General features: G+C 36.7%; 1 protein-coding gene across 2 annotated transcripts; it reads left to right on the plus strand.

Moving 5' to 3' along the window:
- The first annotated feature begins 2,057 nt into the window (after window positions 1-2,057).
- Window positions 2,058-15,730, plus strand: nbr1b (NBR1 autophagy cargo receptor b). Of its 2 annotated transcripts, XM_065277157.2 has the most exons (21): window positions 2,059-2,297; window positions 2,743-2,805; window positions 2,936-2,954; window positions 3,106-3,128; window positions 7,098-7,328; window positions 7,684-7,761; window positions 7,875-8,071; window positions 8,193-8,318; window positions 8,917-9,120; window positions 9,617-9,776; window positions 9,853-10,122; window positions 10,275-10,406; window positions 10,542-10,617; window positions 10,888-10,998; window positions 11,101-11,259; window positions 12,686-12,877; window positions 12,967-13,390; window positions 13,475-13,542; window positions 13,923-13,998; window positions 14,142-14,238; window positions 14,322-15,730. In XM_065277157.2, the coding sequence occupies exons 1-21, from the start codon at window positions 2,196-2,198 to the stop codon at window positions 14,493-14,495; spliced, it is 2,982 nt and encodes a 993-aa protein (XP_065133229.1). In that variant the 5' UTR covers window positions 2,059-2,195; the 3' UTR covers window positions 14,496-15,730. The 2 variants fall into 2 exon arrangements, with proteins under 2 accessions (XP_065133238.1, XP_065133229.1); XM_065277166.2 differs by lacking the exon at window positions 8,193-8,318 and having other exon boundaries at window positions 2,058-2,297.
- The last annotated feature ends 10,875 nt before the right edge of the window (window positions 15,731-26,605 follow it).

Consider the following 26,605-nt stretch of genomic DNA (forward strand, 5'->3'; position numbering starts at 1 on the left):
TACAAAGTTTTTACATTCTACTTCCATTAACTGAAAGCTATTATGCAATGCAAAAATGATCAAATAAAAACTCTAAACGTAACAGAAAACGGGCGCTGTGATTTCACCAAGTAAGATGTGATCCTGGATCAACATTTTTTGTTGATCCTGGATCAACATTTTAATCAAACATACCCCAACCTACCCTTAACTCACACCCTAACCATTTTTAAACCCTCAATTTAGTGTGAAATAATAGTTTGAGGAGTATTCTTAAAAGCCCCAACCCAATCCTAAACCTAAATCTAACATGCACACTAAACTTAATCCTGCAATCTGATGGGTTAATGAAAATGTTGATCCAGGACCAACAATGGTGTTGATCCAGGATCACATCTTACTTGGTGAAATCACGTTCACCAACAGAAAACATGAAAGCTATTACATTATAATCTAATTCAAAGTAATGCCCACTTAGAAACTGTCCAATTAAAAAAACCTTCTATGTTGTTCACCGTTACATTTCTACAGCCCATATTCCTACTTTTAAACATGGCCTTGTTAACTGCACTTTATATTAGCTCTATGAAAAACTGTTAAATGCACTTTTAATTGTAAGTTGCTTTAGATAAATGCATATGGAAATGAACCTTTCTTTCTGACGGTGTACATAGTCAAAGTAGGCAATGTTAAAATTAAAGGTTGTTTTTCATTATTTTTATATATATTTGGAATTCAGTAAGGATAACTGAACAGTGGCAAGACTGACCTTAACATGTCTTGTTAGTTCACAGCAGCAAAAAGTTGTTCTCTATAAATCTGCTTTTGTTTACAGATTCAAATACTTCCCAGGGTGGTTCTCTGTTGAGATAGTCTTGAACAGGCTCCAGCACTCTTCATGACCCCTATATAGGTTAAGTGGTACAGAAAAATGGATGGATAACATTACTTCATTCTCTAATGCTCCAGGACAACCAAGTTTGACAACAAAATCACAAGACCTCCCACGTCTGTGCTAGTTTTGAACTGCTGATGATTTTTGTTCTAACAACCAAGTGACCTAGAGACTTTAAACTTCAGTGGTTCTTGTGTCTCAGATTGGTCAACATGTATGTGTTGGTAAATCTAAAACTCTAGTTGAATATAATATAGATCTATAATGTGTATATATATATATATATATATGTGTGTGTGTGTGTGTGTGTGTGTGTGTGTGTGTGTGTGTGTGTGTGTGTGTGTGTGTGTGTGTGTGTGTGTGTGTGTGTGTGTGTGTGTGTGTGTGTGTGTGTGTGTGTGTGTGTGTGTGTGTTTAATTTATGTGCTTTGTTTGTTTACTGGACATTTTAGTAAAAACTGCTCTTGCTATATTCCTTGTCTCGGTCTCATTCTTATATACTGAATATTGCTTAAATACACTCTTGACAGATACAGTCTTGACATCTTATCTTTCTATGTTACGATCAATTCAATAGACAATTGAGCCCTGCAAATAGTAAAAGGCAATGACAATAGTGCCCCCTGCAGTTTATAAAATGTATTATTGAACCAACTTGAATTTAGTAGCATTATTTGCGATTTGACATTAAAAAAATTAACATAAACATTGAAACACATAGAGTTCTAAATTAAATTTGACTCAGATAAATGAATCTAATATGTTCATAATAAATCCATCGATAAGTAAACAACAAAGTTAAAAAAAAGGTCTTGCGCTGATGGGTAGAAAAACTGGATGGGTCACATACCTGCATACTTCTGTTGACAAAGAAACTAAGAGCAATACAAATAATAATCTCTTGTAAACTATAATGTGCTTTTGCCTTGTATTGGGGCTTGGCTGCAACACAAAAGTTACAAAAATAACTCATCACCACCACAGACAACGTTTTTAAATCAGATGCCCCGCTTATTAAGTGTGTTCGACTGCATGTGGGGCTGCGCAAACTGATGGCGTATGTCATTAAAGATCCGCGAGAGTGATTCGAAGAGCTGCACTTTGATGTCATAAGCCGGTCAGTCTGCGCAGCGCCGCATGCTGTCGAACACACCTATTGACGTCAGTTATTTTCCTGTCAGCTGACGCTGTGGGTGTGTTCACGTCGCTGATGTAAACATAAAGGACCATTTTGATCAGAGGAATATTGAGGCCAGGGAATGGTTATACGTTCGAGGTTGTATGATATTACCTATGCAACGCTTTAAGTAACGTTCGCGCCATGGATTTCTATATCAGCCTGAAGGTGAATTTCCGAGGCAATGCGAAGAGTTTTTTGCTGTCTGGCTCAGAGACGAAGAGTTGGGAGTCAATGGAGGCCATGGTAAGCTGAGGAGGATGAGGTGATGTCAGTCTGATTACTCACCTTGATGCCGCAAAGTCCCAACTCATCCGTTCCGATTGTAGTATTATTACACTGTATCTATTTTAAAAATGAATTTCTCTTTGTTGCCTTTATGTAAACGACTAGTCATGCCTAAAGCGGACGAGTTAGAAAGAAGCCATGTTGATATACTCATTCGTGAACCAATACATTACGTTCAGCCTTCGCATTTGAGGTACACAGTCAGGCCTTCAATCTACTGTAATATAGGCCATAATTACAAAGCCGTTTTAGCACACTATCCAGCTGTCATGTCTGAGACACTACTGTGTGTAATTGTTTTTATTGTCAAAGTGAAAGCGCCAATGTCATGTAGGCTGTTTGTAAGTATCATGACATGCTTTTCAAAATGGGTGTTGTTTAACTTTCGCTATTTCTTCTGTAGGTAAAGAAAGCTTTCGGTCTGTGTCATTTACAGCTGACGTATTTCGATGAGGAAAATGAAGAGGTGAGGATGAATAAGCAAATGACAATGTCATAGTTTAACAAAGAGATAAATAGCAATTCGAGCAATATTAAATTATTATTTTTAAAAAGCTCTTCAAATAAATAATTGTATTTGTAACTGTGTGTTTCAGGTATCAATTAACAGTCAATGTGAGTAAATTGTTTATTTGTTTTTAATATTTGTGTGTATTTAATACAAAAAATAGTTTTTAGTAAACAGTCATCAAAAATCATATAAATGATCAGAGAGGTATTATGTAGTATGTATACATTAATTAAAGTAATATTTTTGTGTTTTCAGTGGAATATGAAGAAGCCCTGAAGGTAAGGAAATTATTGCCTACTGTTTATTAGTTATTCAATTGAATTACATTTTATTTATATAGCGCTTTTCACAATTGTTTAATTGTTTCAAAGCAGTTTTACATTAATAAATGCGGGAGAAAACAAAGAAAAATCGATGGACAACATAAGCAGCAGAATACAGCGGCTAAGAATAAATCATACTAGCGAGCTTAGTAATAATGTAACATATCGAAGAGGGTGCTAAGTTAAGCTAATGTCAGCTGACTCCTCCAGGGGTTGAAAATCCCCTAGGAAAAAAAACTCCCCGATTTTTTTTTAGTCAGGAGGGAAAGGTCCTAGGAGGGGAAAAACACCCTGAGAGAGAGAGGCAGACATAGATGGTTCTATAGAGGATATATTATATAATTATAACCGAAGTCCTTTTAACTCTTTCACCGCCAGCGTTTTTAAAAAAAGTTGCCAGCCAGCGCCAGCGTTTTTCATCATTTTCACCAAAGTTTAATGCCTTCCAGAAATTGTTCTTCTTTAAATATATAAACATACAATATACCAAATGAAAGAACAGACCCTCTGCTTTCAAACAAAAAAACCTGTTTCATCCTACCTTCAGTGGTTCTTTTGCAAAAACACCACATTTTGAGCAAAAAGCAGAGATAATTCCATTTTTGTGACGGACTTTTCATAGAGATCCCATTCAGAGGAATCTTTAAAACAGACACGGACATGCAGCCGCTTGTCATAGGGCAATACTTCCGGGTTTAAAAAGTTGCAGATAATAGCGGTATTGCGGAAAGACGGAAAATCTCGTCATTGGCGGGAAGCGTTTTCTCTTAATTGACGAGATATCTCGTCAATGGCGGGGAAAGAGTTAAGGAAGTCGTATCACTCCGCCGCCATATTTGCAACGCTTCCAGGTCTTGTCAGAACAAGACAAACAAAACCTGTTGATTCTGCGCATGTGCAAAGTCTCTCTCCCAGAGGACTGATTGACGATTGGCTCTTTTTACTGGAAGGCGGGACTGGAGTGGCCATTCGGACTAGTGCGACCTGCCCCATTCATGTCCATAGCAATGACGCATCTTGTTAATATTAAATATCTTTGTTATAACTTACTATTACATGACTCTCTGGAATTCTTCATTCTGATTGGTCAGTTGTGAGTCTGATAAGAACTGCTAAAGCCGGGCTTACACTACAAGATTGCAAAACCTCCCAAATCACCGGGTTGCTCACACTAAGCAACCAGGTTTCTTCTCATCTGTCGCCATCTTGTCATAGCTGCGCTCACAACACAATGCTGATGAGGTGCATACAATAAAAATGTTATATAAAAGGCTGTTCCTGACCATCAGCGAAACATTTGTTTTCTCGCATAAGTTCTCATGAGAAATTACAGCAATTAGGCTTAGCTTTATACCATCTGCACTTTACGAGAGATCACATTATGAGATCATGTGGCAATTAATATCAAACTGGTTTGAACATATTGCAGCGTCTGTGATGGCTAGAGACGGTTGCTGACCAGCTCAAACTTAACAAGCTTCGCCAACCACCACGAGCAATTTTACAGAAAATTAAGCAGTCTGTACCAAATATGATAGCATTGTAATATAACAATATAACATATAATGTTACAGTTTACAGTGGCTCCATAAATTAATAAAAAACATAAAAAGCAATACACGTCTGATGCACATTCTTTATTTTTTTTGTAAAGATTTGTGTTATTTTTTTTAAGTAATGATAAAAAATCTTGCTGTATTTTCTTGTAATTCATTAAAAGAAGGCAAAATGTCATCTTGCATCGACAAAGTGACTTGAACGCAACTGACGTCGTAAAAACAACTTACCAGCTCGTAACTTCGAATAAACCAGGAAGATTTGAAGGATTTGGGACTCGGGTTATTTTGCATTAACACCACATTATCCCTTAATAGTTGGTGGTGACAGGGGCGCCGCTAGCAATTTTGGGCCCTATGAAAAAATAGGGGGTCAGGCCCCCCCATACCCATTTCGTACCAAACATACAATCCAACCTACTGTAGCTATTCAAAATCTTTGTCTGTAATTTAATAATACAGAACTATTTATTTTGCTATTGTTTTGACCACAGTTATCAGTATTTATAGATACCTAAAATGTCTGCAGCTAAGACAATTTATTGTGCAATGTAAATTTAATTGAAAAATACAGTACATTAAATCAAATATTCAGAGAAAATGCAACATTCTTAAAGATTAAAGATAAATGTGACCATGCCTGTGAAAACCCAGCTGAAGTATTTCTTTGTGATTTACTGTTTTCCACATAAAATCATCCTATATAATGTAAAGAACATTTGTGAAAATATAAACTTGATATCTTTAATGTTGACTGAGTAATGTCATGTCAGCGATTGAAATCATAGTGAAATTAATGCTTGAAATTAAACTGTGATGCTTTTTATCTCACAATAAGATTTGAGGCTTTTTCACAGGCAGTCTCAGTGACATACTGTATACTTGAGCTGTTACACACACGACATTGTAACATTTAAAAATGGCGAACAACAACAATGCATCTTTTCTATGTACATTCTGCCTGAAATAAGACTGGGTCAACAATGCTTGACCAAAGCGGCGTGGTGAGCTTGAACCTGCGTACATCACGAGGCATTTTTTGGACCCAAAATTCAATAGGAAAATTCAACTGCAGTAGCCACCGTTCAACCTGAAGAGGGCAGCACTCAGACGTTTTTACACCATATATTGTAGTATTGAAACACTTTATATCCAAATGTCAAAAAACGTACTAAAATCAATGTACAGCACTAATAAAACCCCATTCTTACAGATCATTAACTAAAAAAAGTTGGTTTAGGGTTTAGTTACTCTTTAAGATAACAGCTATACTGTTATTAAATGATTCTTCAGACTGTTTTTTAATCAACGGGGCTCTAAAATGAAATGAATGACAACTATAGCAGATTACGACATAGATTTCCATTGATTTCTTAACCCTGTTGCAAGTTGAGAAGCTTTAATATACATAATTTGACTAGTTTAGCCTTAGTTGCATTTCAGTTTTATCACAACCAACTCGATTTACGACTGCATAAAAATCCTTCCTTGGCATATTGCGCTACAAAACAAAACAGTGTGTAACCGATCGCATTTCTAGTTTATGTTAATTAGCTTATACGGGCTACGTTAATTTAAACCGCTTATAAGGGCTGACTTCGCAATAGAATCATAACATAAAACAGGGAACGTAAATCACTTTGTGTTTTTTTAAACTGAGGTGAACAGAGCGAAGACTTTACAGTGGAAAGAAAACTGCATTGTATTGCTCCAGCGTCACATTGTGTAAACTGCATTTATAGTAAGGAAGTGCACATATGCAGATATCATAGGAAATAGCAGTAAATACACACACCTTGTTCTCTTCTGAAGTTCACGCGCACTGTGAGACCGTGGATTGAAGACGGCGCTAAAACGCAGAGTAAAGACGGGGCGGAGCTAAGAGGGCTCAGCTTAAGGGGGTTGCGTGTGCGGCACAGTCCTTGGCTGGGGCCCTCAAAAGTTCATGGGCCCTTAGAATCGTCCTAACTTTTCCCCCCCTTACGGCGCCCCTGGGTGGTGATAGTGCAGTAGATAAGACACTCGCTTTTGGTGTGAGAGACCCAGGTTCGAATCCACTGTGACACACCATTGTGTTCCTGAGCAAGAAACTTAACCCATAGTTGCTCCAGAGGCGTGCGACCTCTGACATATATTGCAGTTGTAAGTCACTTTGGATAAAAGCGTCAGTTAAATTAATTAATAAATAAATATGTGAGTAGTGTATTTTTGGAGTTTGGTTACAACCTGTTTAGAGTGTTAGAATGTAAAAAAAAACATTGTTAAAGAATCAATGTGCTCCTCTATGCTTATGTAACACTGCTCTATATTTTAATGAATAGCCATGAAAGAATGTGAGATCTCATTGCCTTTTTGTTTCGACCTGTAGAGTGCTGCACGACAGGGGAACAGACTTCAAATGAATGTGTATGAAACAAGGGGCGGAACAGCCAGGGTGCCCGGACCGGGTCCACCACCAGGGTCAGGGGTGGGTTTGGGGCAGGTGAAACCTGGCAGTGTTGGAGAACCCAAGAAAGGATTTAGGCCTCCTCAGCACTGCCATACTTTGGCACAGCTGGTGAGTCGCAAAGTTCAGGCTGCAGTCCCAGAGGAAGGATTGGTAAGACTTTATAACCCAATGGCACAAACACCAATGTAGCCAATGTTAAAGATTGTTATTGTTGCCTCAAATTTTTACATGGCAATTTATTTGAAATATTACATTTTGTAATGTTATATATATATATATATTTTTTTTTTTTTTGTCATAAACCAAGTAGTAGCCTATAAGTTAATTATCTATTAAAGAAAACTTGCATATACACCGCTGGGTTTATTACTAGAACATGAACAGGACATTTCATATTTTATATATATTAAAAGAGGCTGTTTCATAATTCATAACCTCTGATTGTGGTAATTGAATAAATGTCACATTTATTGTTTTAAAATACAGTACTTCTTGTCTTTTAAAGGTACTTATAAATGAAGCCAAAGGTGGAAAGGTGGAGGATAAAACGCCTCCAGCTTGGTTCACTTCATATATGGAAAAGGTACAGTAAAGAGGAAAATAAAAAATTCCAAACGGTCAAATTGAATGATTATATCATATCAAGACAAACCCCTTCCTTTTGTTTTCTTTTCAAAAATCTGATGACTGGTACAGTTTAAGGACCAGGTAGTTAGAGAGGCAGTAGAGAAAATTTGTAGAGAGTTTTCTGGACAATGCTGCATTCATAAGCCAGTGGGAGCAGAGGCACAGATTCCCGAGGTCACCTCATCCACTCTTCCTGGAGCCCCAAGTTCAGCTCCAGCTTGCAGCAGCTGCAGGGGCCAGACAGCGGGTGGCGGATACCAATGCAGGTTAGAAGGATCTGAATGTCAGTGTTTAGATCGTTTGCCTAAATATTACAGAAAATGATCAAAAAAGAGGTGATTGGGACACAAGTTCATGGGTGATTTTCGTTTTTACCTTTTAATACAGTGTGTGTACATCGTGCACTTTGTGTGAGCCTTGCAGCTTCTCACACGATCCAAGCCACAACCTTGTGAGAGCCAGAACCCCCCTGTCCATTCCTGAGCATGGCTCCCCGGCACCAGACCACAGCAGGTGGGCATGTGTCCTCTATATCCAAAAAATCACTAGCACATTGTTATGTACCCTTGTGCACTTACATTATCCCAAATGTTTTAATTTAGAGATCCACAGTTTTAACCCCTGTCAATAGAGTCACTGTCAGTGACGTTAAGTTTCGGTTATCCTTGGTTTCTGCTTTTGCTGTCCTAGAAACCATAGGTGTGTTTGACTTTGCACTGCACAGACTTGTTGGCATGTGACATCAAAGTATTTTGAGAGCGATTCAATTGCGTCGCTACTTGTTGTCATACAGCGATCATTCTCTGCAGCGCTGTATGTGGAAGTAGTGCTTGGGACATCTAGCATGCCACTCTGTTGTTGCTTCTTTCAAGCCACACTGTAGGCTTAATAATGAAACGCTAATAAAACATTATTTCATTACATCATCCATGAGCATAATTTGTGAGTCAGATTAATTCTTATAAAGGTGAAGACTACGACTCCTTTTATTCCACTTTTACATCATCAGTCTACACCGTTGTTGTTGTTTAGCACCCTTTAGAGGCAACAGATTACATATTTTTCCTTCACATGTCAGAGATGTGAATAAATGCATTTCCTCCCTCTGAAGGTTCTACAGAAGGGGTGATCGGAGCTTTCGTAAGGCAGAGAAGCAACGTCTTAAAGCAGAGAAGAGACAGCTTAAAGCAGAAGTGAAGGAGATCAGGAAGCAACTGAGGATGGAGAGGAGAGGGTTGCAGTGGAGTGCTGCTGGTGAGGGAAGCTCTTCACCCGTCCTGCTGCAGCCGCGGGCCACACAGGCAAACAGCCCAGAGTAAGTTTTACTGTAAAAGAGCACGATTATGTGATGATCTTGACCTTAAATTTATATAAGCATATTTATTAAAGGGGTCAGGTCAACTCATTTTGTCCCCTGTGGTCTGTTTTTGCAGCCTAGATTCAGTGTTCAGCCTAGATTCAAGTTTAAAAAAATGACCGTATGCTTTGGTGGTGCATTAGCCTTTTTATATAAAACTCCATTTATTTATTTTTTAGATATGCAAGGAATACTTTAAATTGCAGGAGTTAACATAATAGGCAAACCAGTTAGAACCAAACTAATATTTAACCCTGTCTGTGAAATCCAGATTAAAGTCTTATAATCTAAATGAGATTAGGAGCATCAAAGTTTGATCTTTGACATGATTTTACTTAGTCAATATTAAAGATAAGGTAATATTTTCACAAAATGGTCTTTACATTATGTAAAATAATTGTATGCAGAAAACAGTAAATCACAAAAATAAGTTGGGTTTTGTCTGTGACTGCAGTCGTCCTAAGCGTCCGTGTCCTCTGGCCGTGCCAGCGATGACAGCTCTACTTCTAGATGAAAACGTACCTGATGGTTCACGTCTTCGTCCTGGGACCAAGTTCATCAAATACTGGAAAATGAAGAACAGTGGCAGAGTGTGCTGGGACTCGGAGACCAAGGTACACGCACTACTCTCATATATAAAAAAACATACAGATCTGAGTGTGTCTTATTATCGGTGTGTCTCCTCCACAGCTAAAGTTCATGTGGGGGAATCTGGCAGTGGGTTCAGGTGAAAGATGGCGAGAGGTTGCAGTACCCACGTTGCAGCCGGGTCAGGTGGGTGTGGTCAGCGTGGCTCTCTGCGCTCCAACACTAGAGGGCACATACACCTCCCACTGGCGCCTGGCACATAGAGGAGAACAGTTTGGACCGCGTGTGTGGTGCAGCATTGTTGTGGATCCAAATGCCCCCACAGCTATCTGTGCTGATGGACTACTGGTGTCTCCCTGTGTCACCCCGCAGGTACGCCAGCTGTGTGGCGACTCCTTAGACCACCTCTGAAATGTCTTTTGTCCACACAACTATTTTTATGTTCAGGCCTATAGATATAAAAGTAGAAGCATTTTGATTACCTGTTAAATGTGGAATAAATTCAATGTTCTTGTGGATTTTAGGAGAAATCTTCCCGCACATTGGAGAGGGAGGAGAAATGCCGGGCTGCCCCGAGAGACCAGCTGCTTTTATCTGTGAACCAAGACTGTGATCAGGAATTTTACATTCCGTCTGTAGACTTACTTACAGCTCAGGTATAGCCAGGTGTCAACAAATAGCATTTAAAAAAATCTTATATATATTGTGTTTATCATTTTCTCACCTTGTTATGTGAAGAATTTTGTATTTGCATGATGCCAATTCAGTTTTCTCTTTTGTCTTCATCTTAGGATCTGCTGTCTTTTGAACTGCTGGATATCAACATTGTGCAAGAGCTGGAGAGCGTGCCAAACAACACTCCTGCAGGTGCGCTTTTGAATCACGTGATGTCTTCCTTATAATCATAATGCTGGAAGTTTCTGTCACCAAGAGGAATTTTTAATGTTCTTGACCATTTTTGATAAAGGTTGTTCTGATTCTGACTAATGCACTTCTGTGCATTTTAATATTGAACAGGAAAGGGCGACTTATTTTTTACATTAGCTTTAATCTCTAATCTGATGTCAGGGAGGGTGTTCCTGGTCTCTCATTCTCCTTTCATCCTCTTTTTGTCATTTTCTTTTTAAATGTGTGAAGACATTACTCCATGCATATCACCCCTGCCTCATGATGGACCTCTTCAGGAGAAACCAACACTGGGGCTGATCCAAGAAGAAACAGAAGCCCAAGGTGTCAGCACCATCCTAGGTAAATTTAAAATTGTTATATTAAATATTATTACACCATAGTTTTGCCATTAATCTTTAATGAGTTAATTATAATGTTATAATTCTCAAATGTTTCTCACAGATGTGGCCCAGGGGACCGAACCAGAGGGGGTTCCAGCCCAAGAGAAAGGTGAGGAGAGCATCATGGGGCCTCAGTTTGTGAGTCCATCTGTGATCCGCTCACTTACCCTCTGTGAAGCTACAGAACATGCTACACTTTGTGAGCGATGCCCAGCTAAAGGTTTGTGAGTTTTTTTTTCTGCATGTAAGCAATACTGTTGTCTTGACGCCAAAACTTTACTTCTCATTAACAGTGCTAGTGAAGGTTATTGATGTCAGTGTCGATGCCTTTAAGAAATAGGATGTTTATTAATAAATCACTGTGTATTTAAAATTATATGCAAATATAATTATATGCAAATATATCCAAATTTAAATGAAACAATGGTGTATAGCCTTTTAGTTTTCTCAGTTTATCATTTTTTTTATTATTATTTGTTTAGCTATTAAGTGTCAAGCGTATAAAAAACATTCAGAAATTGAAAAAATTTGAAGCGAAAGTATTCAAACATAAATTGAAATGGCTGGGTGTTAAATCCAGATATTAGTTATTCAAACACATCAATTCAGTCTTGTCATCACCTATAACAATTAAAGGATTACTCCATTTTCTTAAAAAAAAAAATTCATATAATTTACTCACCCCCATGTCATCCAAAATGTTGTAGTCTTTCTTTGTTCAGCTGAGAAGAAATTAAGTTTATTGAAGAAAACATTCCAGGATTTCATTAGACCCCAACAGTTTACAGATTCAATGCAGTTTAAATTGCAGTTTCAGTGCAGCTTCAAAGGGCTCTTAAAGATCCCAACCGAGGCATAAGGGTCTTATCCAGCGAAACGATTGTTATTTTTGGCAAGAAAAATTTAAAATATGCACTTTTAAACCACAACTTCTCATCTTGAACAAGTCGTGTGACGCGCCATCACGGCCTCATGTAATTGCGTAAGCACGTGGAAAGGTTACATATATGAAACGTACATTTACACACCAAAACAATAAACTGACTCAAAGACAGAAATTGGCATCATTCCCCACACATTAACATCGGAACGGTCCACACTTGTAAACACTGGGATAGTTTTGCATGCATCATCTGTGATCCTGGAATGTTTTCCTCAAAAAACGTAATTTCTTCTCGACTGAACAAAGAAAGACATAAACATTTTGGATGACATGGGGGTGAGTAAATTATCTGAAGTTTTAGCGACATCTAGTGGTGAGATTGCAAATTGCAACCAACCTCAATTTTAAAATGCAATGAGAACATTTTGTTGTCTGAGACACCATAGGGATGCAACACAATCTCTAGATCAATGTGTCTGTTAAGGACTACTGTAGAAACATGACAGTGACTTCCATCTTAGGAGTCCTGCGGTGTATGTAGATAAAAAAGTTTCATTCTAAGGTACTAAAAACAATACAGTTCAATATGTAAGGTCTTAATACACCACTAATAATGTATATTATATTGCATTTCTGGCAAGAGATCGTTCTTAAAGTTACACATTGTGCCTTTAACAGTTATTAATTTCAAATAATACAGTATTGCATTCTGTGTCTATTGAAGTTTAATAAAGTTTTCTTATGTATTTTTGCCGTCTTTTAGTGGTGCGTCCAGCACCTCAAGGTTCAGTTTCACTTTGTGAGAGAAAAGCAGAGAAAGTTTCCGATCCTGAGGTAATATCAGCTCCGCTCAAAGTAGAGACATCACGAGTCTCCGCCCTTGCTCAGCCCCACACAGAGACCGCTGAGATACCTGCTCCCCTGTTAGCTGTTTCATCCGTGCTCATTGCCTCAGGTGAGTCAGAAATTGTAGTATGAATGATAAAGGTTATTGACAATATACTGTTATTTGGAGGAATTTAAAGTAATTTTTATTACATTCAGATGAGGGTCACGAATCAGACATTGAACAAATCCTAGTAGAACCTGCAAGTGGGGAGCAGGTGGAGGAAGAAGAAGAGGATGCGAATACGAAACTGGAAGTGAAGGATGTGGCTAAGGAAATTCGCAGCAGAACTTCATCCGCCTCTTCGGAAGACTACATCATCATCCTTCCCGATTGCTTTGACACCAGCCGTCCGCTGATAGAGTCCATGTACAGCTCAGCCCTGTCCCAGCCTGAAGAAGAGGCTGCGGAGGGACCCCTGGAGGGAGAGAAACTGGAATCGGTGGAGACCTCAGAGCTCGAGAGCCCAACTGCTGGGGTTGGTGCAGATGCTAACGATATGCTCTGTGCTTCCCAAACTCTGGACACTGTGCCACTCACTCCTGTGATTGTAGTGGCACCCAGACCCACAGTCAAAACCTGGTGAGTTTGTACAGTGGACACACACTTTTATACATTTTTATAATGTAATAAACTAATACGGTAAATTTAAACCTGTTCATACAGCACAGAGGTGGAGAACGGAGCAGACGAAGGGAGAGGTCCTGGCGCATCAGAAGACCTCAATGAGAAAGGTGGGTGACTTACATTTTATATGATATGATATAATCTATATATACAAGATAAGTAAGGAATAATTGACGACGGGTCATTGAATTATTATAAGAAAATAATGCACACCCAAGGTGCAATGTGGCACGACGCGAAGCGTTATCAGAAATTAATGCATACCCACGGAACGGAATCAGAATACAGCAAATAACAGACCCGTGGTATAATATAAAATAATATAGGATAAGGGTGCATTAGGGTGATGGGTATGGATAAAGTGGCCAATATGTAATATCATTTGGCAGTTTTATTAATATTTTATTATAACTATTTTAATTAATTAAATTACATTAAAGCACATAATGAAGCCATGCTTTAGAGTTATTTAATGTTTTTATGTTAGATGCTGAAGCTAATAAATCAGACCCTGAGAATGCATCTGTGATTATAGCTGCAAAGTTTGAGACAGAGGAGCTCAGGTAAGTCACACAGCACGCTATCACTAAAACCAGTCCTTCAGTCATACATTTGCCTTAAAAATCCTTTACCTACAATGCAGGTGTCTCCGTGCCATTGGTTGTATTATGTTTTCTCATTCTCACTGTCATTTATGTTTCTTCAGAGCTAATAGCATCACCGGTGGACTGGTAAAGGGAGCTCTGTCTGTAGCAGCATCTGCCTATAAAGCACTGTTTACTGGACAGACTGGTTCTGAGAAGGTAAGCTAGACGTAGCTCTACTATTTAATTTAGTTTAACCCGTATCTAAAAGCTGCATATAAACAGATCCACTCTTCTTTCAGCTTCCAGAAGATGCAGCATCTCATGATGCCATGATGGCCGTGTTGGTAGAGATGGGCTTCGGTGACCGAGCACTGAATCAGCATCTGCTTCAGAAACACAACTGCAACCTGCTGGACGTGGTAAATGAACTGGTGCAGACGAGCGACAACGACTGGTATACCAAGCGCTACTGAGACGATTTTTCTGTTTCTATATTTTTTCACTTCTGTTTCTCTTCTTCTGTGCAATCAGCAGCCTATTACTTGATAAAGACTCTTGTTCTGTCTGGGTTGTGAAGATGATGTGTGTGCATCTGTCCGCGCCAATGTGTAATGGATAATCCTTAGAGAACCAGCTCATCACCATAATAATCGTGCTTGTTAAAGTTTGTCATTAGTGGGCATTAATGTTATTATAAAGATGATCATGGGTAGCTAATGAATGAACAATAATACAGTGTACAAGTAAGTTAGATTCCAAAACAATCAAAAATGTTATGCTTTAAATGAAACGACGACTTGAAAGAATAGTGTACTACTTTACCGGAAATCATTCTGTTAGTTATGCAAGTGTGAAAAGCGATTTGATTATTTATATATAATATAATATTTAAATGAGTCATCTCTGTACCAAGGTAAAAAGACGTTTAAGAGCAGTAGATTTGGCTTTGTGTGGACTCATGCGGTCTTAATTATAAGCCAAGACCAAATAGAGAAATTCTTGTCTTAACAAGTGGAGAAGTCATTATTCTGTTTCTTTAATTTTAAACTCTCTTTAATTTTTTACGTATTAGGGCACATATAGCACTTTGTGAATGCGATGCTATTTATGTCTAAAAAAAGGTTTTGGCTTGAAGTAGCAATGCATTTGAATAGCTTAAATGGTACTGGGTAGTTTAAATCTATGCTTTAAGGGTTTAAAAGCAGCAGAGGCAATCATGAAATGGATTTAATTCCAATTTAAAGAAAATGGTGAGAGACCTAAAAAAAACATATTCTTCATTCCAAAACCAGAAAACTGAATCATGCAAATTAGATATATTTTGATAATTAAATAGCTCTTGTATTTAGTGTATTAAGGATTATATCTGAAAGCTTTTCTTCGATGGGAGATTTTGAAACTACCTAATGTCTAGCGTGAACAGCATTCCCTGTTAAACATTCAGCGTCTCCTAATTTGCTAAGATTCTTGCATTTTTCAGAAAGTGGAACATTCAAAAATGTATTAAATCATGAACTGCTTGTTTTCAAGTGCTATTCTTTATTTGTATGTTTATTTATTCCATAGGAAAGCAGTAGTTTGGATTTAGGTGGAACTGTTCAGATCATGTGATTTTTAAAGCATATTCTAGTATGCTCTTCATACTGTCTGCTCATGTCATGGGCATATATCTAACATCTGTCTGTAATAAATATACTAAAATGATGCATACCTTTTCTGTTTCTTGCAAAACAGGTTTAAGTAAAGCTTTCTTATTTATTGTGAATTGAATTGTGTTTGAGTACTTTTCAGAACATTGACAGTTGAAATGAAACTCATAGTTCATATTTAGTTAATTTCATTGAAGTTCATATTTAGCTCTTAATATGATTCGAATAGTTTTGGTTCATGTTATGTGTGTAGTTCCTATAATGATTTTAGATTGAAAGCATCAAATCACCAAAAGCGAGTAGGAAGTTGCTGTTCATTGGTTCCTTTTTACGTTTTTATTTAGTTAGGATTTCTCAGTTCAATGTTTGTGGCATGTAAAGCAGAACTAGTAAGAGCAAATGTGTATCACTTTAGTCCACTGTGCATAAAGATATGTACAAGACACGATGCATTAAACACAATTGAAACCATAATAAAAAATTACTTAATACAGACTACAAAACATTTACAGTAATGATACACTCCAAAGAAGTTATGAAGAAGTTCAACATGAAATTACCTTGGTGTGAGATAAAGAGTTGGACCACAGTGCTAAACTAAACACTGAATTTCTACAAAAGAACAGTTTCAGTTCTGTGAAGATCATTGTCTTTCACACAGGCCTATGTGACCCAGGACCACAAAACCAATAGCTAACAATACACTGTATGGGTCAAAATTATCATATATGTTAAGACATTTTGTAAATTGTATTTTCTTTTAGTAATGTGTGTTGCTAAGAATTTAATTTGGACAACTTTAAAGGCGATTTTCTGAATATTTAGATTTTTTGCACCTTCAGATTCTAATGGTTGTATATAGTCTTGCCCTAACAAACCATTATGTCGATGGAAAGCTTATTTATTTTCACTTTTCTGATTATATAAATCTCAATTTGAAAAATTTAAAGTACACCTATTGCATTGCTAAAAAACAACGTTATTTTGTGTATTTGGTATAATACATGTGTTTGTGTGGTTTATGGTTAAAAAAACACAATTTTCCACATATCGTACATTTTTGTAGCTTCAGATATCCTGTCTTTTCTGAAACGCACCGATTTCGTACAACACTTCTCAATTTGAAAAACGCTGTGTCCCTGATTGGCCAGCTAATCTGTATGATGTGATTGGCCTGAATACCTCTGTTGTCAGCTGGAAATGTGACTCTCCTTACCATTTTTGAAAGATTCGCTCACAATGCAATGCTAACAGTAGTTAATTTACAGGCTGTGAGTCTGAAGCGGGAGGAATTATGATAATGTCGGTCTTGTCTACGCTCTAAAAACAAACGGCGCTAAATGGCACTTAAAGTGGTTCACTGGCTCTTAATCATAGAGGAACCATTTTAAGTGCCATATAGCACCTATGTAGTACCTGTGTAGAATCATATTGTGCTATATAGAACCATATCTGGTTCTTCATAGGTGCTTTACAGGTGCTATATAGGACTAAAAACCGTTCCCATATGATCTCTTTTTTTGAGTGGTACGTCACCAATCCCAGGAAGTAAACTGTTGCCTACAATCCGTGTCTTTTGTCAAAAAAAGAGATTTACGTTGGAGACGATAACTCGCGTCATCGTTTACTTTGGGGTTTGTACCTTTTGCATATTGTGAACATGTACTAATACACACACACACCAAAGGAAATGGAAAGTTGTGAATCAGACCATAGGTGCTCTTTAAACCTTGGGACAGACTTTGTGGTCCATGGTCACATTGTCGCACACATATCCTGGTGCACAGAGACGAAAACCAAGAACAAAAAAATTATACTCTAAATAACGAAACGGTAGCTACGCTTGTATAATAGAATAATAAAATAAATAGGATCACAAAAATACATTTATCCATCAAGGGTTAGTATATGGACCTATCAGTGTTGCGCGTCTACACCGTGTGTTCCCTTTTCATATGACAGTGAATCTACTTCAGTTCTTTTTTTATACTAATGGTGTTTTTACACCTAGTTCGTTTGAGCCCTCCAAACGCTCTCGGAGCAGTTCAGGGTCTATATGTGAACAAACCAAGTGATCTCAGACCCCTCTAAAAGGACCAAAAAGTGAACCGAACTCAGACCACGTCCAAAGGTGGTCTGAGTACGGTTCGCTTTTGGGTTCTTTTGTGGTTCGATTTCTATTTGAGATGTGAAATTAATCCTCTTGCTTGTCGTTTTGACATTTTATCAATATCAACTGCTGCACAGAAAGCTGGGGTCTGAGTTATTATGAAGTGAACAAGAAAGGGTCTGAGATCACTTCAGTTCTGAAGAGGACTAAAAAAGAACTAGGTTCTCTTTTGAGCCCACTATATTGCAGACATCCCAACCTGCAAAAAGTCATTTCAGGGAGGTATCCCGAAGCCCCCTACCCCCCCCCCCCCCTCAAAAAAAATAAAAAATTAAGGAGGAAAAGGATATGACATTTCAAGATATAAAAGCATAATATTAATTTCTAGAGGCCTATGAAATTATTGGTAACACATTACTAGGTCTCATTTGTTAACATTAGTTAATGTATTAACTAACATGAACTAACCATGAGCAGTACATTTGTTACTGTATTTGCTAATCTTTGTTAATGTTAGTTAATAAAAATACAGCTGTTCATGGTTTGTTCGTGTTAGTTCACAGTGCATTAACTAATGTTAACAAGATTTGAATAATGTATTAGTAAATGTTTAAATTAACATTAACAAAGATAAAAAATGCTTTATAAATGCAGTTCATTATTATATGTTAACTAATGTAGTAAACTAATGTTAGCTAATGAACCTTATTTTAAAGTGTTACCCAATTATTTGTTAATTATTTTACAATATGTAGATTACTTTTACTATTTATATAAGCTGCTTATAATATTTATATAAACTGAGTAGTTATAACGGGGCAGCATTCGTCAAACTTTTATGACCCCCTCCCCCACCCGGTGACAGTTGCTGTCTGACAGGTCGTTTTTATGACCCTTTGACAGGGGGGCGGGACCATCAATCAAAATCTGTACAAGTTGTCAACTTTAGACAGAAAGTATTTAATGGTTTTATTGCCGGTCATTTAGAGTGATTGTTTTTCCTGAGTGTGTTTTATGTCAAGCGTATGGTGTCATGTTTAATGACGGCTCGTGTTTGTGACATTTGCTGTTTATTGACATTTGATGTCAGATCTCAACCATCCTCCCTCCTTTGCTCGCCCCGTGCGCTTCTCAATACTGACTTTCACACCGCGGGTGTGTTGTTGAATCTAAAGTTTTGCAACAGCATAAGTTTATTTAAAGGCAATCACTAATCATATATATATATATATATTAGATGTACCTGGCTATGCTTAAAGCCGATGTTTTCTATCGAGCTATAGTTTCTGATCAGACACAAAGTCTGAACTAAATAAAATTTTAAACGGTTCACGAAGTCCGGGAATCTTTTCATGACATGGTCTACAGTTTAACGCGTATTAAAGATCCAGCGGTGTCTGACAAAGCGTCGGGTGAATGTTCATATCTGTCATTTAAAATAAAGTTAATAAATGTAATTCTGTCCACTATGGCAAAATAGGAATTTATTTTAGATTTAGGGGAATCTTTAACCATGTCTCTGATTAAAACTTTTGATTGTAACATCACAAGTTATTTAATTAAATATTCCGTATACGGGTATAGTTTAAGCAATGATCTGAGCCATAACCTTCGGAGCCGGCAATACTATAATCTTTAGACGAAAGTCTAAACTAAATACAATTTTAAACGGTTCATGAGGTCCGTGAATCTTTTCATGACCTGCTCTATAGTTTCACGCATATTAAAGATCCGTAGGTGCATGACAAAGCGCCGGGTGAACGGTCATATCTGCCATTTTAAAATAAAGTTAATAAATGTAATTCTGTCCACTATGGCAAAATAGGATTTTATTTTAGATTTACGGGAAACTTTAACCAAGTCTCTGATTAAGACATGTGTATACACAGATGGTGACAGAGAAACTTATATATGACGTTAATAAACTTTTAAATGTTTTTAAGAAGTATTCACCCCATTTTGGGGTTTTATTTTTAATTAAAGGCTTCTTAAAACATGTGTGATTATGTGTATATTATACAAAGAGTCTTATATTGTCTGCTCTGACAAAAATAAATTATTATGTAGATTTTAGGTCAATTGCCTGCGTGTATCTTATAAATACAAATTGATAATACGTTTGTATTGGCAAGAGACTTCTTTAAAGTCACGCAAGAATAAATATTTTAGTTGTAACTGGTTAACCTTAAATGTACTATTATCTATTCAACTATAAGCTATATTTTTCTGATCAACCTCAAAGTTTTTGATGTTGAGCTTATGACCGTGTGTGATAGATATTTCACAGCAGGGTCGGTTTGTAATCTAGGTAGAGTCTTTTAAAACTGTAGTGGTAAAATGTAATATGGTAACTCTGTCAAAAAAAAGTAAAAGGTTTATTTTAGATCATAATCTATTTTATGGCAAACATTACTGTATCTAAAAGTTTTTAACAACACAATTTATTTAATGAAATACGCAGTATGTGTATAGCAATGAATTGTACCAAAAACCCCGTAGGTCGACATTTCTTTAGACTAAATCCTATTTATTTTAAACTATATAAAAGTTTAATCTTTTCAGACATAGTATTCTGATCACAACATTAGATCGCGCTCCGGCGTTTACAAACATACGCGGATGAATGTTCATATCCACCGTTAAGAAACTTTTAAACGATTAAAAACACTTTCATATCATCTTATGGGTTTTGTTTTAAATTAATGATATCTTAAAACCAACTGGGAATATGTGTTTATTACACAATAAAATGTAATTATGGCCGCTCCGGTATAATAGGGGTTTTATTTTAGATTTGGGACTTTCTTTAACCAAGTCTCTGATTAAAACATGTGAATGCGTGCACCAAAGTTGTCAGATAACGTAGACTGAGGCGCACATATATCTGGTGTTAAGAGCCTTTTAAACGTTTTAAGACATTTCACACCCTATTTTGAGTTTAATTCATTAATGTCATCTAATATCGAAGTGTGTACATGTCTATTTACGATAAATGTAACACGGTACGTATTGTCAAAATAAAAGGTTTCTTGAACATGTTATTCCAGTGTGTGGTTCTTGTCTTGCGAGTGTTCGACATATTTAGTGATGTGGAAAAAGTTTGTTGTTTGGACGAACAGTTTCAGTCTCTCTCTCTCTCTCTCTCTCTCTCTCTCTCTCTCTCTCTCTCTCTCTCTCTCTATCACCAGCCCGCTATCAACCAGCAGACAACCCCCAGATGTCTGGACAGAGGGAGTGTTGGTAAAATAAAAGAAACTCAGCCCCCATTGACAAAAAGTAATAGGTTTTATTTTAGATTTCAGGCTTCATTACTCAGATACAGATTAAAGCATGTTATTTCTTATTCGTAATTTAAAGAAACTTAGAAGTTTTAAGACATTTCATCACACATACTATGATGACATAAACCATGGTGTTAGCCCTTAGAGGACAACAAAACGGGTGCAAATATTATTTATCAACGTTTGATGTCGTTATAAACCAGGTTGTCACATACGTGACAACAATCATTGTTTTAAAGACAAAACATTTAACAAATTTGACATTTTGTTAAACATGGTTGTGTGCGTCCATAAACACAACAACAGTTAAGACATGGTTCTACATAATATTAAAATCACGGACTTACGTTAAATAGGTAAACCTTAATTTTTACTAAATAAAATAAAAATAAACTATTTGAACATATTATCTGATATTAGGTTAGGTTTAAGATCGTAACATCGTAAAACCCCCAGCGGATATGGTATGTGTGTGTGTGTGTGTGTGTGTGTGTGTGTGTGTGCAATGGATGTTATCACGTGGTGCGGACCAAACGACCAACGCTGCGGGGGTTGTGAAGCGAAGAATGTTCTGTATAGATGAGAAGTTTTTCCTTCTGAACACAGAACCTTTACCAAAAACGTAACCCGGATTAACACATCACAGAACAATTTGAACAAACGTGTCGGATTCGTACACACCAGAGGTCTGTTTTATGTTTTGCAGAAACTGTGGAAGCTTTTGATGCTGCCAAGGTGTCCGAATTCGCAAACAAACTATCAAACGCAACGCGGCGGAAACAGTGGACACGATCCTTTTGTTGCTGAGAAAGCGATTGAACTCAGAAACAAACAAGCAAGCAAAGTTGTCTACGAAACTACAGATTCTTGAAAAAGATGGCACAAAGATCATTCGAACGACTACGCAATGGCCGGATGGGGTATGTGTACGGGACCGACCTTTTTAAAGATATGCTTAAAAAGAACTACAAGCGCGAGATGTCCAATCTACTATGTACTGTGATATACAAAGAGGCCAATGTGTGCATGCCTCCAAACTATTGCGAATCTAACGCCGGTCGTGTAACCAGACTCAAGGAAAAAACAGATGGTGTGAAAATTATAGATGCCTCTTTCAATAACATGGTACAGACAGTTGTACAGGCCCAAGAGGAACCCCGTGTGATTATTAGAAAGGCCCTAGAGATATTTTATGAATGTGACGAGGCCGAGTTCTACATCATCAATATCATACTTATGTCGGCCTTTGTAATTGACGTATGCATTGATATCCTTGTAAAGAAACGAGAAATTAATGTGTGTGAAATCATAGAAAATGCCGTAGATTTCATGTTTGAAAAGGGTCTTGGATCATGCATGCACTTTCTATGGTATCTAGATAATATCATAACGTTTAATGATGACTAAAAAACCAAACCTGTGAGCCAATGGTATATTTTACGTAAGTTTTACAGTTGTTTTTTAGTTTTCCAAAAGTTTCATTCTGTTTTATTTTTTACTCAACATTATGATGGCAATCCATGTCCGTCAACAATTGTATACTTTAACAAAAACTACGTTCTAGTAGTTTCAATGTATGGTCACTGTTGTTTTTCATCATTGATTTTGTTTACTGCTTATGTTTTTGTTTTTTTTTTTGTATGTTTTGCTGTACCGGTTTCATAAAAACAAAAAATATACAAGGATTTTTGGTCTTAATGTCTGTGTTGTTACCATTAGAACATTTAGACATCTTGTTCAGACAACGTGTGACATTGCTCATTCTTCATATGTTTTTGCAAATCCACACAGAGAAATGTGAAAGATTAATAGAAATTACATGTGGCTACATCACATGTTTTTTCAGAGGCGTAAAAATAAAAGTCAACAGTGTTAGTATGGGAATCTAAAACAGCACAGGCACAAGCTGATCCTAATTTTGATACCTGCCGTCTGTCACATAGTCAAAGATCATCTACTTCATGTCTCTACGAATCCTGACAGAGTTTTAGTTTCATATACACAACACATCAAATGTAAACCACGGTAAACTAAATACATTTGACAGCCAAGATCTCTAATTTTCATCATCAAACATCACGCACTTTTAAGGTACCGAAAGGTTTTTGTTTAATTTAGTTTAACTCAACACTGAAATTTTAGTTTAAGCACACAGAAATGCACAGATTTTACGTTTTCAGTATTCATGTGTACATCACATGGTGATTTCAGTCTCTACTAGATCGATGATCTAACAATATTAGCTACAAATGTTAGCTCTGATTTCACAAAACATCCATTTACATTCAAAACCTATGGATTCAACGCCTTAAAGTCATCATTTTTATTTCGTTCACATCAACAGCACCAATATTTTTGAATGTGCAAACTGATTTAATTCGTTTTAAACATGTTTGTGCGGTTTCGGTCTAGATTTTATAGAAAACTTCAGAACATGACACCGTTTTAACATTTACAAAATGAAACATTATACTTTTAAGTGTCCCCCATGAGTATATGTTGCTGCGACAAATACTTTTGATTGTTTGGAAATTATATGATTGCAGAGAAACAACGCAAAAGTTTTGAACTTTAACATAATTTTATATGGGTCCTGATTTTTAAAAACAGTAAGATGTAATGTTTCTTACACACAGATCTAAACACATCACAAGTCTGAATGTTTAATAACATAAAAACCTGTATGTAAAGGTTTGTTGACGTATTTTAGACACAAGCTGTTTATTTTAATCTTTAAACAAATGTGTATGACAAAAGTTGTACTGCCTGAACTGCCACTAAGGGTCGATGCCGAAATGTTAAATCTAAGTATTTGCAAAACAACCTGCACCAACATATAGATGTTTTCAATCTAATGGTAACGGTTTTAAATATGATCAAACTATTTCAAACAGCACCAAGTTGTAGATGGTTGCGACTTAATTTACAAGGTTTTAACACACATTACTGCTTTGTCACGGGGTGTTTCATCGCATTGCTGATACATGCAACAGACTCTCAAGTTTTATGTTAAAAGGATTACTAAATAAAAACCTAAGCATTTTGTATTATGTTGGCACTGATGATTTTACAAGTTTACAGTTTCAAACATTTTTGCTATATTCGCCGTGAAAGATTTAGTAAATAAATCTAAAACATACACAGGGTTGAGGCGGTCCCTTAATCTTCTAACACGATTTTCAAGAGATTACCAACATGTATGATGTACTAACTGTCAGGGGATCTGTGATATTATTTTCTGAAGTAATTAGCTATCTAAGGGGGCTACTGCACAATAACTTATGCGATAAAGAGTTTGTTACATAACCTATAGAAACGAAACAAGATAAATTACAAAGTCACTGGCATGAGGTTTACACTTAAACAAATCACGCAGATGTTTAAAGTGAAGTTGTTACGCCCAGAGAGGAATGTCCCTAACTCCAGGACTCCTATCTCCGCCTATCCATTACAGTCATTAAATCGGCGCCAGTATGATTCATTCAAACACAATCGCCTAACAAGTTTCAAGAAACTATGGACTCCTACTGCTACACCAACACATTCGCGCTACCCCACCCCAGAGCAATTATGAGAGAACCTGCAGCTGGACCTGTGCACTCAATAAGTCCACCATAGTATCTGATGGCGGACCATCAACCTACAACAACAACACAACCCTTTGTACGGCTCAAGTAATGTCTGATGATGTTCCAATGGACCGGTGCCCCCAAGAAGGATCCGACAAAGCCTGATGAATCGATATACATTGCGTGTATCGATTCCACAGACTGTTTGGTTTCAAGATCATGAAATAGTCGTAGTGATACATCTGTTACAAACTTGATGACAAAAAGCTAATGGCTTTCTATAGAATATTTAGAGACTATTACCTGTGTGGTTTGTGTGTATTTACAATATCAAATAATAATCAAATTGCTGTTTGTGAAATTATTGAACCGATCGTGAAAAACGTTGTGATATTTCTACACTACAATGATAACATATGATGTATTTCTTTTACTTGATGAGAAATAAAAAATATGTACCACTTTAAACATCTGCGTGATTTGTTTAAGTGTAAACCTCATGCCAGTGACTTTGTAATTTATCTTGTTTCGTTTCTATAGGTTATGTAACAAACTCTTTATCGCATAAGTTATTGTGCAGTAGCCCCCTTAGATAGCTAATTACTTCAGAAAATAATATCACAGATCCCCTGACAGTTAGTACATCATACATGTTGGTAATCTCTTGAAAATCGTGTTAGAAGATTAAGGGACCGCCTCAACCCTGTGTATGTTTTAGATTTATTTACTAAATCTTTCACGGCGAATATAGCAAAAATGTTTGAAACTGTAAACTTGTAAAATCATCAGTGCCAACATAATACAAAATGCTTAGGTTTTTATTTAGTAATCCTTTTAACATAAAACTTGAGAGTCTGTTGCATGTATCAGCAATGCGATGAAACACCCCGTGACAAAGCAGTAATGTGTGTTAAAACCTTGTAAATTAAGTCGCAACCATCTACAACTTGGTGCTGTTTGAAATAGTTTGATCATATTTAAAACCGTTACCATTAGATTGAAAACATCTATATGTTGGTGCAGGTTGTTTTGCAAATACTTAGATTTAACATTTCGGCATCGACCCTTAGTGGCAGTTCAGGCAGTACAACTTTTGTCATACACATTTGTTTAAAGATTAAAATAAACAGCTTGTGTCTAAAATACGTCAACAAACCTTTACATACAGGTTTTTATGTTATTAAACATTCAGACTTGTGATGTGTTTAGATCTGTGTGTAAGAAACATTACATCTTACTGTTTTTAAAAATCAGGACCCATATAAAATTATGTTAAAGTTCAAAACTTTTGCGTTGTTTCTCTGCAATCATATAATTTCCAAACAATCAAAAGTATTTGTCGCAGCAACATATACTCATGGGGGACACTTAAAAGTATAATGTTTCATTTTGTAAATGTTAAAACGGTGTCATGTTCTGAAGTTTTCTATAAAATCTAGACCGAAACCGCACAAACATGTTTAAAACGAATTAAATCAGTTTGCACATTCAAAAATATTGGTGCTGTTAATGTGAACGAAATAAAAATGATGACTTTAAGGCGTTGAATCCATAGGTTTTGAATGTAAATGGATGTTTTGTGAAATCAGAGCTAACATTTGTAGCTAATATTGTTAGATCATCGATCTAGTAGAGACTGAAATCACCATGTGATGTACACATGAATACTGAAAACGTAAAATCTGTGCATTTCTGTGTGCTTAAACTAAAATTTCAGTGTTGAGTTAAACTAAATTAAACAAAAACCTTTCGGTACCTTAAAAGTGCGTGATGTTTGATGATGAAAATTAGAGATCTTGGCTGTCAAATGTATTTAGTTTACCGTGGTTTACATTTGATGTGTTGTGTATATGAAACTAAAACTCTGTCAGGATTCGTAGAGACATGAAGTAGATGATCTTTGACTATGTGACAGACGGCAGGTATCAAAATTAGGATCAGCTTGTGCCTGTGCTGTTTTAGATTCCCATACTA

This window comes from Paramisgurnus dabryanus, chromosome 3, assembly GCF_030506205.2.
Source record: "Paramisgurnus dabryanus chromosome 3, PD_genome_1.1, whole genome shotgun sequence".
In the NCBI taxonomy this organism is placed as follows: Eukaryota; Metazoa; Chordata; class Actinopteri; order Cypriniformes; family Cobitidae; genus Paramisgurnus; species Paramisgurnus dabryanus.

Coding starts and splice junctions, on each gene's coding strand:
- nbr1b (XM_065277157.2), top strand. CDS start 2,196: ATGGATTTCTATATCAGCCTGAAGGTGAATTTCCGAGGCAATGCGAAG. Junction 7,762..7,874: donor TCACTTCATATATGGAAAAG/GTACAGTAAAGA, acceptor TGACTGGTACAG/TTTAAGGACCAGGTAGTTAG. Junction 8,072..8,192: donor GGTGGCGGATACCAATGCAG/GTTAGAAGGATC, acceptor CTTTTAATACAG/TGTGTGTACATCGTGCACTT.